The 18,285-nt window shown below is 41.9% G+C and overlaps 1 protein-coding gene across 1 annotated transcript in view; it reads right to left on the minus strand.

The window, feature by feature from the left end:
- Positions 1-18,285, minus strand: part of PPP6R2 (protein phosphatase 6 regulatory subunit 2) — an 81,064-nt gene that overhangs the window by 12,828 nt on the left and 49,951 nt on the right. The window contains exons 10-21 of the mRNA XM_059817053.1: positions 16,991-17,194; positions 16,273-16,337; positions 12,494-12,609; positions 10,785-10,870; positions 10,364-10,444; positions 8,278-8,375; positions 5,640-5,697; positions 4,025-4,152; positions 2,816-2,988; positions 1,177-1,339; positions 698-786; positions 42-249 (exon numbers count right to left, since the gene is read on the minus strand). Of these exons, the coding sequence (XP_059673036.1) occupies positions 42-249; positions 698-786; positions 1,177-1,339; positions 2,816-2,988; positions 4,025-4,152; positions 5,640-5,697; positions 8,278-8,375; positions 10,364-10,444; positions 10,785-10,870; positions 12,494-12,609; positions 16,273-16,337; positions 16,991-17,194 (1,469 nt within the window). The remainder of the gene's footprint in view (positions 1-41; positions 250-697; positions 787-1,176; positions 1,340-2,815; positions 2,989-4,024; positions 4,153-5,639; positions 5,698-8,277; positions 8,376-10,363; positions 10,445-10,784; positions 10,871-12,493; positions 12,610-16,272; positions 16,338-16,990; positions 17,195-18,285) is intronic.

Raw genomic sequence — 18,285 nt, forward strand, 5'->3', positions numbered from 1 at the left:
GGGCAGAGTAGGACCCCAGCCCAAGGAGATTCCTTTCGCACCTGGTGAAAACAGCCTTCTCGTTTTTAGCATCCATAGTCAGCTTGATGGTTTCCTGGCCTGAGCCTGTGCTGATGGTTTCTGTGACGATATCAGCTTTATCCTCCTCCTCGTCACTGTCGGAGCCTCCGGAGGAGCTGCTGTCTGAGGCCACCAGCGGTGCTTTCCTCGTGACACAGACGTTCCAAACACAGGGAGAGGCAGTGCTGACTGAGAAAAGTAAATAATTTACATTGCAAAATGAACAAAACCACAGGAACAACTCCCCAGGTATGACCCCGAGTAAGTAAGGTGATGTAAAATGGAGTGTTTACAGCTATGGCAAGTTTTGAGACGATGGTTTCTGTGCAGATCCCACAGCATGCAGTACAGTTAAAATAGGACTTCTGAAGAGTTTATAAATTAATCGTCTCTGTGACATCAACTCTTACTAACTTAAATTTCATCCTTTTCTTGCTGAATAACTTTATCCTAACAAACATTCAGGATTTCTGAGTTGCTATTTTAACAGACGGATCTCAGGACAAAAGAGAGCCTTCAAGTAAGATAAGGCAGATGACACTGGAGGGAAGTTCTCCCTAGTAGGCTTGGTACGCTATGCAGAATTTCAAACAGCTTAAATAATACGTCTGGTTTGTCTTGTAACATTCTCACTTACAGTTCTTGTCCTGACTCTGCTTCGGGTTTCCATCTGAATCATTGCTTTCTGTGTCGACAGGAGAACTGCATCGTGGACCTGATTCTGAGCTAAAGTAAGGGGGGAAAAGCCATGAGAATGAAGTACAGTTGGTTGTGCTTCCAAATATCCCCAACAGAAGAATCGTTAGGGTTTTTAACTTCTAAAAATCTTATTCATTTACTTATTTTATACTCCTAGTGTAGCAGCAGTGATGATACCTGAAGTATTCTTGCATCATAAGACAGGAATGCTAACACCAGTTAGAAGCACCGGAAGGCAAAGGGAAGTATGAAGCCCTGACCCGGAATACTCAGACAATATTAAAAAATAAAAGGGGTAGCAAGGGGAAGGGAAAGGGAAGAAGAAAAGATTACAGTCAATGTGCTCCATCAAACCATATTTCAAATATTCTTTCATTCAATAGTTATAAAGAAATTGAAAGAATGTGTGCCTCTTACCAACAGAAAGGCTGGAAGTCTGTAAACTTTGCCCATCCTTTCTCTTCTGGCGCGGTGTTCTCCGAGGCTGCTGAATCCCATACACTCGATCCAACATCCATGGCCACGCAGGGCGCAGGGGGCTTCGAGTTCACGGGCTCGAACACAGCTGTCCATCCTGACCCTGGAGACACGGAACAACAGACTGGAATTCCTATGAGTTTTCAGAATCTCTGGCCATCCCAAAAATATTCCAAAATGATCCCAGAGACAAAAAAAGGAAGACCATCCAGTGGCACTCCTTCGAAACCTACAGGAAGCTGCCCGTCTCATGGGTCATGGACAATCAGCTCGAAGATCCCTCTTCTGATAAATATTAATGTTATCCACAAGAAAGAAGCATCAATTAAGAAAAATAACATTACAAATGTCTTCGTTCTTTGAGCCAGTGATTTTCGGCTGAACTCTACGTTGAAGCTGAACCTTAGTTCCTGCCAAGAGCTAAGTGGAATGGTTTTCAACCATTTCCATCGCTAACTGTTTAATTTTGGCACTTACAGGTAAGGAATCGATATAACGGATGAAAATGTTTAAGATCACAGAGGTGATCTTGGGCAAAACTAAGAACATAATTTGTCTATTACAGTCCCAGCCTACTCCTTAATTCATTAGAACATACTTCCATTCCTACAAATCACAAATTTTTAAAAAGCATTCTTCATTAACTTTTCTCAAGAAAGAGAAAGGATTGCAGAGGTGTGTCGTGCAAACTGATTTGTGTGCAACAAAACTGAGAGTAGGACAGATCCACCAAGTCTACATTCACTCAAAAATTGAACCAAAATTTGAACCGAAGTCTCTAGAAGGGTAACTAAACTGACGTACACTATCCACAGGTTGCCATTCGTGTTGTTTATACCGATTCTTCCTAACAAGAATTGAAAATACCTGGCACTACCAAACAGGTGTCAAGAGCTGATTACTGGAATAAATATGCGTTATGCTCACAGTTATAATACAAAGACATCACCTAGAAAAATTCACGTTTTAAAACTGAAAATGCTTGCACCAAACAAGAAACGAACGTTTGGGAAAACGTTTTTTGTCCTTTTGTTTCAGTTGACTGAATTCGCTCTGCTGACAACACTGTGTCTCTCATGAACTTACACAGCACTATTTGCATCGTGATCTGGGAAAACCTTGTCCCTCTACAGTCTTCCTCTTGGCATTGTAAGAATGGGTTTACAACGTGCAAACTGAAACTAGAAAGGCAATTAGGCGGAAAAGGCAGATACATGGAGCGTGGAGATACTTGGCAAGGGTCTGCATAAAATAATATAAGGATTTAATGTCATAATCCTCCACTAATATTTCGGTCATTAGTATTGGTACTAAAAGAGCTAGTAGTATTATCATACTTGCACCTGTGTGATTGTCTCACCATACCTGGAGCAGCACACCACTATTCTGAAGAAGCCGGGCAGGGCTCAATCTCACTAATATTTCAGAGGCAAAAAACGAAGACTGAAATTCACATTTTTCACCTGCACCAGTGGAATTACAGAATAGCCACAGAAACCTGGCAATTTGGAAACTGCTATTCTGCAGAGGTGTTACAGTTCTCCTTTCAAATGGGACGGTGCTGTTTTAAACTCTTTACCTTCGGAGGAGTCAGAGTCCTTCTGCTCAGAAACGTTATTCTTGTTGTTAGCTGAGGAAGGAGGTGGCTGCTGTTCTGTTTCCTCCTCTTCTTCAGAGTCCACGCTACCATCATGATCTCCATTCTCAAGATCACTTTTTGACGAACTCTCTGAGGTCTGAGACGCTCCAAATCTAAGTTGCGGAACGCAGAATTAGAAACGCCCTTACAGCAGCCAGTTCATCCCTCACCTGCCTCCTCCCTGCCCCAGGGAGAAAGCACAAATTGTGAGCTGACCAAGTGATGCTGAATGCCTTTTACAGGGCTTATTTCCCACAAAGACACAAAGCTCGGACAGGCAATAGCAGGCACTCCGCTAGATATTTCCACTAAAGCCCCGAAGTGCTTTACTTGTCAAAATGCATCTGCAGTCGTAATGGGAAATACGCTGCAGCGACGTATTCAGGGCTGGAGATTGATACCAGCAGGCAAAACAGCAGCAAGCAAGGGCAGTACTAGTGTGGTATCAATTCTGTGTATGAACAAGACGATCAGTTTATTGATGCTAGGCAAATAAACGCTAAGGTCTTGGCCATTTTTCCTGTCTCATTTGATCGTATTTTCAGACTTAGAATTACAGGAGTAACTTTATTTAATAACTGACTCTATCAAAGGGATGGAAAATTGTAAATGATTTGCAATGCCAGAGATGCACCATGGGAGGTCATTCATTCTCATGCAGAACATTACTTTTCTTCTTTTGACATTTTATAGAATCACAGAATCATTCAGGTTGGAAAAGACCTTTAAGATCATCAAGTCCAACCGTAGAAAATTTTGAAAAAGAATATTCTGTCTACTACCCTCAGTCTTACAATTCTTTCAACCTCCTCCTCTCCAAATATGAGGAAAGGAGCAAGTTCTAAGTATTTCAAACTAAGGGTGGGGTTTTTTAATGTCTTTGATAATAGACTGAGTAATTAGGTGTTTCCACCATTATTGCATTCCCTCAAACTGCATCTTTGTTTCACATTCAAGACAAACCACCACCTCTTTTTGCGGAAGTGTGACATGTAAAGCACTCTGGTTTATGTCAGAAAAAGGCCTCACAGCACATAAATAACAAACAAGTAAACATGTACTTAACCAAAATGTACAGTTTCATAGCATTGGGGAGGAGGGGAGGGTTGGAAGGAAAAAAAAAAAATCGATCTTTTGTTTTCACCTTACCGTGTTCTTGATTTAACTTGGGTTGCATAGGTTATCTCCTTCTCTTCCCAGATATCTTCTTCCTCCTCATTGTCATCAAATTGTTGGATCCGCTCATTGCAGCAGGCTTCAAAGAGGGAAGCATTGGGCTAAAACAGTATCAAAAAGAAATCAAATTCCATTCATTCTTTAGAGACAGAAAGAAGAACTTCAGTGATGAGGGAATTCATAGAACAGCATTTGTACACAACTCATACCATGAAGGTGTCTGCATTTATTTGATTTTACATCCCAAGTTGTGCAACAAGCAACGTTCAGCTGTGGAAGAGTAATAATAGCACAGCATGCTCAGAAGCAGCAAGCCCGTGTTAGATCAAGACAGAAACACAACAGTATCTCAGCCTACACTGCTTGCAAAATAGCAGGAACTCCTGCACACTGCTTCGTAGCTGATCTGTTGCCCGACTCTCTGTAGCCCTCACAGTGGCAGGGATATAAAGTCACTGCAGAAGAGGGCTGGAACGACTCCCTTAAGAACACATTTGCAAACCGACCGGCTTGGAACTCAGGGAGTAAAGCGACGCCACGTATGCAAACTGTCCCGCTTGGACTAACAATCCACAGTGCAATTTCTTTCAATGACTGCATTCTCCTTGACAGAACTGCAGGGAGCTCCTCAACAAATACAACACCACTTAACTCACATGCACACCCCCCCCTTCAAAACACACAACCTTCCATTCTGGAAATGACAGTTTTCAGACACCGGTGAAGTGATATATCCCTGTAAATATACAAATGATCTGCCTGTTTGCGCATTCTGGGATCTCTCAATTAAAAGACTGAGTGGTGACTTCCAGATGGTGCACAGTCCAAACCAACGTTTGCGTTAGAATTCCATCGCACACAAAAACCGTCTACTCAGGAAAAAAACCCAAGTTAAGATAAGCGCACAAACAGCTCTTAGTGGCTGCAGACTTTAGCTGACACTTTCAAAAAGAAAACAAATTTTCTGTATCTACAGAGCACTGCCTAGAGCAGGCAGAAGAGAGAAAAAAAATACTCTTCACAGTACTGTTTAAGTGAAAAAGAAAGTATTTTAAGACTAAGGAAACCCAAGCCTTAGTATTGACTAAAATAAGCTTCAGTCAGGAGATGAGCCTGGAATCACCTCTGAAGTCACTCTCCAGCTTCCTCAGTGAGTATTGATTTAGGTCAATACAACAGAGAAGGCAAGACGCAGCATGGCAATACTTAGACCTGTAAGAAACCAAATCTTCTCTATTTGCATTTTTTCCTAGTCTGTGTATGGAAAGATTATCAAAGTAAAAAGAAGGACAATAGATTCACGCTGCAAAGAGAGAGAGAGAGGGAGAGAGAGAGATTCCTCCAACGTAAAGAGTATTACTTCTGAAGATCCTCAACAATGCAATAAACTGCAGGGAGATTCTCCGAGGATACATGTAACGCCCCGAGTTCCTTAACTGGACTCAGCTACGAGCCCAGTTACCAGTTTTCATTTACCAAAAAAACATACTAAATCTTTTTTCTTTCAAAATGATAACAGCTAATTCAAGCATGAACTAACTTGCCAGAATCTGTCGTATTAAATAAATATCCCAAAATACCCACTTACACTGTCATCATCAGCATCTATGTTGAAGTTTATCTCCGCGATCCTGTCAAAGGGAGCACTGCAAAAAGAAGGGAAAGAAATGTCAGCGATGGCATAGAGTAACAAAGCACTTCTGCAGCCCCAACACAAGACCAGAGGACCGCAGACCACAGAGACACTTTATATGACCACTCAATGCCCTCTGCGTTTGTTCCCTGAATATTCACTTCCGTATTACGTGCAATGGTCTCCTCTCTCTGCGATAAAAGATGATTTCAGATTTTCATTCTTAGGTCTGATTCAATACCTGAATGAACAACCTTTGTCATTATCTTGTTGATATGGTATTTTGAGGCTTCATGGCAACCACAGTGATGTCTGGCTATTATTTTGCAACTCTCATGGTACCTATGGAGCATAAAGGCTATCTTAATTTTTTTTCACCAGGTCTCTCCAGCTGAACCAAATCTTACAGAAAAAACCTGAAACTCCTAATTAATTAAAACGAGAAGGAACTGCACCCAGCTGCTCTGGGATTCCAGTCCTGCGTTCACCCAGGAATTCCATTAGGCTCCTCAGCATGAGACAAGCCCCAGAGACGGGGCTGAATCCCGCACGGTGGGCGTGTATCCAGAAGTACCCAGCGGGAACTGCACCTGCCTGTTTTAACACAACCACAGTAACTTCAGGGACTCTTAGTGTACTACGGCTCAACAACCCCGATGCACGACTAAGACACGTATGCTGCAAAAATCATTAACCCAATTTCTGATTCGGACCTAAAGTGTCTATTTCAATAACAGCAGAGGGTGCTACAGCCCAAAAAACTCCGACCTCCTAGCACAGTTCGAGTGGATGCAGTATTTTTTCACCCTATCTACACACCTTAGAGTTCAGACAGTGTTATTTTCTTTTAAAGAAGACTGCTCAGTTAGTAAAAAATACTGTCATGCAAATCACCAGGACATTGAAACATGATTAATACTTCTTCAAATACTCAAATTCATATCTGGAACAGTTTCAAATAGCTGGAAAACAGATGACAGGGAGCACCACTCTCAGAATGTTCAATGCCAGAGGAGTTTTGTAGTATATTCTCCTTTTGTAATGACAAATACAGAGAAGGCTGGCACATCCAGTTACAGATTTTGTTCAGTTTCATGTTTAAAATGGACATTAGCTACCTTCAGCAGCTCCTCACAGAAGTTCACTCTTCCCCTCCATCTACACACACAAGTTCAGTATCTACTGCTATCTGATAAGAAGTTAAAAGTGTATTTTATTTGTAAAAAATGTGTAGAACTAATCCATGTTCAATTAAACTCTCATTCTAGTCTGGAACTTTTTTTGCCTTATTAAAGTTCTCACATCTACAATGCTCAGAAAAAAAAAAAGACAGGAAAGCTGGACTCCAAAATCTTTCTCCACGTTAGAAGACGTTCCCAACTATTTGGCAAACGCAGTAACGGCGTTCCTAAGACCCTAAGGATCTTATGACTCTCTACTTTGATTCATGCTTGAAAGCAACTCTGAGCAGCCAAACTATTTCCACATTGTCATTTCATTTAAGGTTATTTCATGGAGCCCAGTAGCTGCTAAAAATATGGTCTGAGCAGAACCAGCAAAAGAATCCTCAATAAATCAGATCTGGAGCAGCCAAAGAGTCGGAGCAATGTGGCGTGCCCAGAGCTTTCTGGGCTAAAAGCTTCCAGTTTCTGTCAGGATTCCAGGACACCAGGATCCTGCGGTGCTTTGCAGACCACACACCCAATATTTGCTGTCCGAAGGGTATCGGCTCTAGGATGGCACCTACAGCAGGTACTGCCACGGACCCTCCCTGTCATCTTGGATGACAAAGAATTCCTTTGATTGAGACAAACATTGCTGCAAGATGAAAGTGAATGGGCAAAATCAGCGAGCAGGAACACAGTGGGTATCCTCCTGGAACACTCTTCTGTCAATAAATGTATACGAAACTGTTACAGTTTCTGAACCGTTATGGACAAGCGGGATAATTAAGTCTCAGTAATTTCCTTAGCTACAGTTTTTAAGGTGAGCAGATGAGCTGGAGTTTTAATGAGATTACAGTAGTTCTTCTACAAAAGCAGCACCATTTCTGAACACTGAATTCAGCAAGTTGCGTAACATTAAATCCACCTATATCTGCCTTCTTTGAACTGTTATTTGCTCCTGCCTTATCTATGTTTCCTTATTCCTAAGAAAGAAAATGGTTAAATTTTTCTGTGGACTTCATCAGAACACTGTTCTTTCTGCTCCTATTTCAATAAGGACTTAATGCCACTGGAGAATATCTGTGTAATTGCCTAGAGTTAGCTCTAATGCTTTGCTTTCTGGGCAATTAAATTTATTCTAGAACATGGCTGGATAATAGTTGCGTGTTTTATTTAAAATGTTTCTCTTCAAAATGAAGAAGTACTTTTCCTTGGTTCTACAACTGTCTTTGGAGATCAGGGGTGGACTCCTATAAAAAGAAAAAAAGGTCAGCTGTTTTCCAAGCCATTGATCAGTCTTCTGTTTGTTTCAAACCCAAGGAGGTATACAGTGAGGTTCATTTTAAAACCTGAACCAGAAGAAGAAAGATTAGATGCAAAGAGGCTTAAATGCTAAATATAAGCCTCTTGAAGTTTTATGAACTTACTTGATATTATCATCCTGGTCTGCAAACTCCTCATCATTAAAGCCAAACTGATCCACAAAGTTAGCTGTCATCTGCTGGATCTGGTACTCAGAGAAGGCCTGAGCAACGGAACCCAAAAGCAGCTATCATTAAGGTGTCCAAAGATATCCAATTAAGCTGGCTGAAAACACATATTCTAAAAAGCAGTAAAATCATAGAAAACTGAGGAACTTTGAGAAATCATCTACTCCAACCCCCTTTCTCAAAGCAGGATCTCAAACAGACCGTTCTCAAACAGACTTCTGCAAGTCCTGGACAGATGCTTAACTTCTTCCAAAGAGAGTTAGGAAATTTTCCTAGGAAACCAGTTGCTGGCTTCATTATTCTATTAGAATGTCGTATTGGGGTTTTTTCATTTGTTTGTTTTCCCCCGATGCAATATGAAATTTACCTAGCTGCAACTTAAACCCACCATGGACATCAAGAAGGTACTCCTCACTTCCTCTAAATCCCTCTTCCTTGTAGGATGAGGCATATGTCTCCACTAAATCTTGTCTTCTCTTGACCAAGTGGACCGAATTATTTCAATTTTTCCTCCTATGTCATGTTCTACACCTCTGATCATTCTCATTACTATCCTCTAGCTTACCTTTTGCTCATACAAATCACTTGTGAAGTTCATTGCCTCCAACTGGACATTCACCAAGGAGAATGGGAAAATGACTTGATGTGTCTTTGAGACAACACTCCCACCTATCATACGTTTAGTTTCCCACAGGGAAAATAGGAGGCTTGGGCCTCCTATTTTCCAGCTTGCACCCCAGGATAGTTGCCCAGATACGCTTTTGGTCCCGTTCGTGCCTACTCATCCATGCATCATTCTCTATTTATGAAAAGGATTGCTTCTGCCTCCAAACAGAATCTCACACTCGCTCTTATGCGTTGCATTGTTTTTTCAGATCATTTCTCCTCTTTGGAGGATAATTCTGAGTACTGGGAGGCAGCCCACTCCAGCTACAGCTAAGTAATTCAAACATGCATTTCTGCAGCTGCACTGTGTCGTGACTCCACTGCAGGTAATATGAAGTACCCGTGTTCCTGTCTGAGGAGTTCTGCAGGGTCCTGTCAATATTTTTATTGATACTTGTCACAATAAAAGACAAAACAATTTATTTTTAATTTTTTTTTTTTTTACAAAGGCAATGCATTTTCCCTTTTTTAATGTGTTTTCTAAGTATCAGCTGAGGAAAAGAGGTATTTGTAACGTCACAGTAGCCAGTTAAAAGTATTTGGACAAAAGAATAACTAGAAACTATTTTCAGCTCATTTTTCCCCTTAACTAGATTTCAGATTGAGATTGTCTTTTTAAGTCCCCATAGGCGGCTTCCTACTAAATAGGTTGAAACTTGTATGTTCTGCTAATGCTCTTTCTGTTCTCAGCATCAAAAAAGAAGAACTCGTCTAAATACTTCATCCTGAAAAGCAGCTTCCATATATTTGATAGACCTTTAGCAGAGTACCTCAGATTTTGAGGATCCTGAGATCTTTGCTAAATGCAAGTGAACCTTTAATGACCTTCGTTTCTTCCTAAGTCCAGGCTTTTTACTGCTTTTGCTGCTCCTGCTTACTGCTTTTTACTGCTAACATTTTTGTACGGCTCTTTTGGTTTTTAATAGATGTTTGCGTAGCTCAGGAGGAAGCAGAACCCCTCTGTCAGCTCCAATTCTACTGCAGGTAGGTGATGCCCACTCCCTTGTTGGCTGGGAACTACAGCAACTCACTGCAGCTGGTCTACAACATCACGACCCACCCAGCCCCCTGGTGTGGAGAGAACCAGGAAAAGAGCGAGAAACATGCAGAGAATGTCTCACAGGAACACGAGACACATCATGCGTCCGAGACTTGCACACAGTCTGAGCCAAATTTATTGCCAATTGGAGTCTAGACTGAAGTCTGCCAGGTTAAGTACCTAACCGGACAAACACAAAAGAGCTGAACACACTGACTAAGAGTAGAATTTAGGAAGCTGCTCTATACGAGGACGGATTAAGGGCAAATCAGAGAAGCAAGCTTCCCGGGAATAGTGAAGAGCATGCTGTCAACTCACCTGTTGGAGAGAAAGTTCATTGGGAAAAGCACTCTCGATGTCTTCATCCTCACTGGAAGAGTGCAGATGGTGAGTGCTCACCTGAAAGAAGTACAAGAAAATAAGCACAAGTGAAAGCTGAGAAAGCTCAAATACTTATGTTCCACACATACAATCAAAGACCAAATGCTCCAGAAGGCAGAAACTGTCCCAATGAGTAATACAGAAACGTGGACTAGAGTTTACCAACATGTATCAGAGATGCTGCTGCTTGAAGAACTATTATGGAGTATGTTTCCTACAAACACTCTGCCCTTGTAAGCCCACTTCATAAAAACAAGCAAAAGAAGACAAAAACCCAGCAATATCACTTTTTTTTAGCTAAAGGAAGTCCAGAAGGTAACAGGCCTGTCTGAAATATGCACAATATCACTGTTCTCACCAAATCCACTGTATTCCGCCTGTTTGTTTCCGTCAGCGTCTCTTCTACAAAACTCTCCCATCTCCCTCTGCAATCTTCAGGTAGGTCTGCAACAAAAAGGTCACCACAAAGATTACCACAACTCATGAGAAGATCAAAGCCAGTCATTTAGCCCCACTGGCTACCTGGAAGTGTTTGAGCAGACACATACACCTGCACATGAGCAAGTAATGCATTCATTATGTAAGTGCTCTGCAAAGTGAATTACATTTTACTCTTGATTTTCTAAAAATGGTAAATTCTGCAGAGAAAGGACCATCTGTCCTTAGGCCAACCAGCAAGATAGTACTGGTCTTAGCAATCTTAACTCGCTTGTGGAATTACAGTGGGCTAACGATACAAAACTTCTACTACAGTTTTCTGAAAACCAGCATACACGTGACTTAGGTTTTTTCTTCCTTTTCTTTCATGGTGATTGTGGTGGGTTGAGCTCAGCCAGCAACTAAGCACCCACCCATCTGCTTGCTCACGCCACCCCACAGCAGGATGGGGGAGAGGACTGGAAGACCAAAAGCAAGAAAAACTCATGGGTTGAGATAAAGAAAGTTTCATAAGTGGGGAAAAGAGGAAAAAAAACCCAAACCAAGCGATGCTAAGGCACTCAGTCACCACCTCCCACCAGCACACTGATGCTCAGCCAGTCTCTGAGCAGGAGCTACCTCGGAAAGACTGTCCCCCCAGTTCCTTCTGCTGAGCACGTGGCATGGCACAGCCCTTCAGTCAATCCAGGTCAGCTGCCTGGCTGCGTCCCCTCCCAGCCTCCTGTCCACCCCCCGTCTACTCGCTGGGGGGGACAGAGTGGGTAAGAAAGCTTTGGTGCTGTGCAAACACTGCTCAGCAAGAGCTGAAACACTGGTGGTGGTAGGGTTTAGTCACAAATCCGAAACACGGCACCGCACGGCTGCTATGAGTAAAGTACTCTTCATCCCAGCCAGACCCCGTACAGTAAAGCAACGGAGAGAAACAACCAGGACTTCTGAAACTTTCAGTCTTTACTAAAATATTTATGACTTCTCAATTTTAATGTAGATACCACAACACATCAAGTTACTGTATTACTACTTGATATGCTCATTAGAAGCCAAAAATGGAAACCCGAGTCATATTTGTGCTCATTGTTTCCCTTAATAGATGCAGATGGAAAATCTTATGTCCTCTCACACAAAAATGTCAGCTAGAACTAGTTCTCAAAATAAAGTCCAATGAGGATACGATGGACAAAGCTTGGCAACGTGAGTATCTCCGACAAAGCGGAGATGTAGGGCCTCTGTGATCATTTACTCTGGTGTCTCTCTTCCTCGCAGACAGGTATAAGAATAAGAAAGTATAGAAACACCACTTACAAACGTCACCCTAGAATGCTGTAAAAAAGCACTATAAACGTGCATGTAAATCCGGAAGAAAAGAAGCATTCTTTAGCACAAAAAGGATATCTTTAGCCTCTGGTTGCAAAGACAAAGTTCCAACAATTTCAACGTAATTGTACGAAAGCAAAGAGCAACCAAATTTGGTCTGGACATTTTTTTAAGTTCTGGGAAATATTCAGCTAGAAATCCTTTTCATTATAACAGGGACTCTCATGAAATACATGCAATAAAAGTCTTCCCAAAAGTCCTGCAAGGATTATTTAATCAAAAAAAAAAAAAGGGAACAGAGAAAGGAGCACGTACCTTTAATGAACTCACTAATTTGAGTCTGCATGGGGCCCTTCTCCATATTCTGCACTACAGCATTGGCTATCCGGGTGAGGTGGCCCATATTGCCTCGCCTCATTCCACCTTCTGCCCTGAAAAGAGAAAACAGCCAGTAGCAATATAACCAGGCACCAGGAATCCCAGGGTCACAGTCATAACCCCCTTCATACTCTAGACATGCTAAGAGTCCCCACTGTTGCAACAGTCTGGCACATGTACGTGTTACTCCAAGCAGGGTCAGTATAGAAGATGCAGCAGAGAATCAGCAGGAATGCGCTCTGCTCATGCAGGCAGGGCACAGGATGAGTTTACCCAGAACAAATGAGCCTTTCTGCATTTTTTCATGTATTTAGAGCGGAGAGATCACTCATCCAGTTTGAATGCACTAGATAAAATGTAAGCCAGTTACAAAGAGTAAGTTAATAAGGTACATTGAAAGACCAGTGCAGAGCTACATCATCTGGTTATAATTTCCACTAAAGAAAACTCACAGCAAGAAGAATTTACATCACTGTTACTGAAAAAGCTTTAGAGTTTTACTTGCAATTGAAGTATTTAGCAGATGAATTCAAGAGAACGAAAGACACTAATCTACAACCACTACCTCTCCCCCTTACAAAAAAACCGTAAGAGCCAACACTAAGGCCAAGCAGTCTCTAAGTCACTTTTCTTTGACTCTTCATTGGTTCTCCTTCACTGGATAACAAAGCAGCAATCTAAAAATCAGGGATGAAGAGCCTGAAATAATTCTGCTTTCCGCAGTATCCAAAGAAGGACTGATGAGATTTGGGAAGGAAAACGTAAACCCTAGCAGCAGATTCCCAGTAAGAAATCTCACAGCACCACGGTTAGAAAGAGCATTTCTGCCTTTCAACTGGCAGGCGCCGAAAAGAAGCCCAGACAAAACTCTTACATACGATGCTATTATTCATTGTAACATTAAGCACATTAAAGTATCCCAAATCCTGAAGTCAAATTCAGAAATTATTATTTCTTGATGCAGCACAAGGAGCACGCAAGGTCGACTCAAGCCACCACAAATAAAACTGGTGGGTCAGAATCAAACTAAACAAAAACAAAACCCTTACAAACAGGATGACTAGAAGTTTCCACCTCACCTTGCTAAGCCTCCAGCTGTAAAACAAAGGTTTCTTTCCTAGATGCTAACAGAGCCAACGCATAATAAAGACTTTCATTTTGCCTCAGGAGTGAGGAAGACACTAAATACATCAGAGTCCATTTTGAGCTGGTATGCAGTGCTCGCCTAAATTCTGCTCTACCCTTGCTCCGGGGATTTGGCGTAGCGGTCTAAGCTGACAGGTCGAATACAGCAAAGCCATCAGACAGTATCAGCTCTCCTGATCACATGCAGTTACAGCCACATTTTTAAGTTTGGTTTTTTTTTTTTGTGACCTCCACACCCCTTGGAAGGTATAATCATCACCTCCTGAACCTCTAAAAAGGCTAAGTTTATAATGAAATTATCTCAGGCTTTCCCCTAATGTTGGAGCTGAATATATGCACTTGGGGAGACTAGACGGTTTGGGAAAAAACACGCCTTACCTCTCCATGTGTTCCCGTACCAAAAACCATTACAAGGCCAATACAAACGGTATCTGTACATATGTCCTACAGCAAGAACAGCACTGTAACCCAAATTCAGGGTTTAGAACTATTCAAATAAAACAAACACCTGGAAATGAGTCCCCAGTGCCAAGCTACAGCCTTTCGCACACAGGCTCATGGCAATTTCCTCCGCGCCCCAAACCACCAGGAGAGCAAACAGCCCCAGCCCAGACCCGGGGTACTGCTGAGCGCCGCGGCAGTCCTGCTGCGAGCCCAGAGCCAGCCCCGGCCCCACCGTTCTGGGGCGGGAGCCCGTCTGCACCAGGGCAGCTGGGAACGCGGGGTACCCACGTACCCACAGGACCCCGAGACGGGTTACCCCAGCACCTCATCAGGGCCCTGCAAAGAGCTGCATGAGAGCTGTGGAGGACGAAACTCGTGGGTAGATGGGGCGAAGGGACACAGCCCTGTCCTACTGCTCTCTATAAAAATGTATGTTTTTCAGCAAACTTGCAATGCTCAGCTTTCTCAAAAACGTAAAGCGTACGGTGATAAAAGCAGTGTTCAGCAATGTTGTATCTGTCTTCTTCGGTTGTATACTCCGGGAGGAGCAACACAACGTTTTTTCTGAGTTGAGCAGTCCTTCACAGACTGCTGGAATGCAGGCAGCAAACATGCAAAATTAACTTTTATTTTAACACTTTCAAATACTTTTTATCAACCATGCCACAAATGGTGGTCACTACATTTACATGAACAGGAAGGCAAACCAGGATGTGTGACAGTAAACTGATGTTTCCTATAAACTCACATTGCCGACCAGACTTACTTTATTTTAAATTCTAATTACCTAGACAGAACAAATGGACTGCAGTAAAAGAATTATGTGGGCTACCTAGAAGTTAAATTCTAGTAGTTACAAAGTCCTTTATCAAGAACGGGACATGGTTTAGTGGGCATGGTGGGGTTGGGTTGATGGTTGGACTTGATCTTACAGGTCTTTTCCAACCTTAGTGATTCTGTGAACACAGGGAATAACTAAAACTAAGAGAACCCAAGGAGAAATTCCAACAGGAAAATGTATTACCACATTCTTGCTGATGATTTTTAAGAAATAATTCCCAAGCTCTCAATTTGGAATCTCTGACCCTGGGGCTCCCAGTGCTTGACTCCACCTCCTCACTGAGTGCATACAATAATCTTCATATAAACTCAAACTTCTTAAAGCACACCATCTGAGATACCTCACTGTTAACTCAATATTTTTTCTTGCAATTAAAATTCTTTCCAATGCGGTGACTGGAACTGGCATGAAATATGTATGAGCTCTCGTTCCTATTTAATTTAATTAGGAAAACTCTTAAGCAGCAACCACAGATATTTCTGCTACCTACAAAACTCTGCACAATGATAGCTGTGCAATGAAACTATCAGCAAAATTGGTTATCAACAGCCCAAAGGGGTTGCACAAGAGCAAAAGCAAAAAAAAAACTCCAACAAAACCAAACCAAACAAAAAAAAAATCAAGCCAAAACCCAACCCACCAATTATGGCCTGACAGTAAGCCTGAAATAATTACAGTGGGACTACAAAGCACTTTGAAGCCATAAGGAGCTCAAAATAGTGAGGGAGGACCAAAACATTTAGATGGACAAAGAAACAGAAGCCTAGACAATATGTTCACTTTAATGTGTTTTAGGTTTTTTTAATTACTTAGTTTTTATAATCATTGCAATCAGCATGAAATCCAAGTGTTTTATAAAGTTAGAATATTAAATGCGGGCAAATCTGGGGCAAAAATGCTTGCCCACCTCAGTTTCCATACAGTTGCTCACTCTAGGGAGAATATAATTATGCATTGAAAAAAAAAAAGAAAAAGAAAACAGTTAATATTCTATGTCATTAATACGCTATGTAATTTCCTGAGAAAGCAAGAAAGAACCATATTGTGTATTTGGGGTGAGATGTTATAAGCATTTGTAAAAAAACGTGCTTTCAAATTATACGCCTATTTGGTGAATTTGCTTTTTAACATGCAAATAATCCAAATTCCAAATCACAATCAAAATCCAACTCATTTTAGACACCATTAAATTGTAAATTATCCAAATAACTGACAGACTATTTCAAGGCAATACTCTAAATCTGCAGCCCTAGAACAAGGGCTTTCTGAACCCGAAATCCCTTACTGTATTTTGTCATTGGCTTCCCAGGCATCCAATATCCTTTGCACTAGGCAGCACTTCTGGAACAGCTAGAGGGGGAAAAAAAAAGAAGAGATAGGAAGAACATTTCAAAAGTTTGCCAAAGTAAGACTCACGCCTTAGGAAGTCTGTGCTGAACTATAGTTACTTTTGTTCATTCCTTCACTCCGACTGAACAAGAACTTAAAGTTCCGCACTTATCTTTCCCAAGAGCTCAAGTTTCTTCTTTCTCAATTTTTTTCTCAGAGGATCCAGGGAAAACAGCAATACCTATAAACATCTTCAGCCTGCTTTTGGGCTTCACATGAGCAGCAATGAAGAACATTGTTGTCATTTTACAAACACAACAAAAAATTTTCATCATCAGGGCCACAATGCAGAAGCTAAAAGGTAGGTAGCTAGTTGTAGCTATTATTTTTTTTGTCCAGCGTTTATATGCATCTTTACTAAAAAAATTAAATAAAAATGGATTCACAAGCCCATTAAATGAGATGGGTGGTATGTTTATTTTGTAACTGGATGCTAAAACCAAACATACAAAAGCAAATACACTTCCATCCAGAACCGACAGAACCAAGTTCTATCTAGACACTTTTAAATAAACTCCATGCTCTTGAACAGTTTGTCACACCATTTTCTTGTTAATGCATATTCAAGCTGAATCAATCAGTCTAAAATTCTCAGGTGACATGACCAGACTTACATGAGTAACCATGATATTCTCGGAATTGTTTTCTGGAGTCTCTAAGTTCTCTGTGGCCACATTTCCATTCAGCACCTCTTCTTTGCTTTCTAGCTCATTAGTAGTAGTTTTTCCCTCTTGCACAGAGTGAGAGAGAATAGCTGCTATGGACAATTCCACTTGGAAATGCAAAAAGTTATTCCATGTGTATTTAAAAAATAAGTCCTGGAATAAAATGAGAAACAAAAGAATTCACTCTAGATACATCTTCCCACTCTTAACAATCATATTATATTAGAACACTGCCCAGCTAGTTGTTTAATTAGCAATTCCACTAGAACAATTTTACTTAGATGCCTCAGTATCCACCTATAGTTGAACGTGCTCTCTTGGCTCTGCTGGAATGTGTGCTTTCCTATAAACTGAGCACACTGAAAATACTCTCATACCCAGCTAGGGCTCACAGCACAGACACACCAAAAAAATGTTATCTATTCCGTGGCTGAATTAATCATAAGAAAAATATTAACTAAGTCATTTCTAAGTATAATTTTCTGAAAGACTGCCCAGGTTATAATGGCAGTTTTCAGAATGTGTCCCTCTTCACAGCGAGACAAAAAGATCAGCTCTCAGTATTACTTCCAGCGGACTGGAGGTTAGCAAATGTGACACCCATCTTCAAGAAGGGCCAGAAGGAGGATCCAGGGCGGTGCTGGGGAAGATTATGGAGCAGATCATCTTGAGTGCCATCACGCAGCACGTACAAGACATCCAGGCGATCAGGCCCAGCCAGCATGGGTTCATGAAAGGCAGGTCCTGCCTGACTAACCTGATCTCCTTCTGTGACAAGGTGACCCGCTTAGGGGACGAGGGGAAGGCTGTGGGTACAGTCTACCTAGACCGCAGTAAAGCCCTTGACACCATCTCCCACAGCATTCTCCGGGAGAAACTGGCTGCTCAGGGCTTGGACAGGCGTACTCTTCGCTGGGTAAAAAACTGGCTGGATGGCCGAGCCCAGAGAGTCGTAGTGAATGGAGCGAAATCCAGTTGGTGGCCGGTCACAAGCGGAGTCCCCCAGGGCTCAGTTTTGGGGCCGGTCTTGTTTAATGTCTTTATTGATGATCTGGATGAGGGGATCGAGTGCTCCCTCAACAAGTTTGCAGATGACACCAAGTTGGGCAGGAGCGTTGATCTGCTGGAGGGTCGGAAGGCTCTGCAGAGGGATCTGGACAGGCTGGATCGATGGGCTGAGGCCAATTGTATGAGGTTCAACAAGGCCAAGTGCCGGGTCCTGCACTTGGGTCACAACAACCCCA

The sequence above is a fragment of the Gavia stellata genome, chromosome 4 (assembly GCF_030936135.1).
Source record: "Gavia stellata isolate bGavSte3 chromosome 4, bGavSte3.hap2, whole genome shotgun sequence".
NCBI classification, from domain to species: Eukaryota; Metazoa; Chordata; class Aves; order Gaviiformes; family Gaviidae; genus Gavia; species Gavia stellata.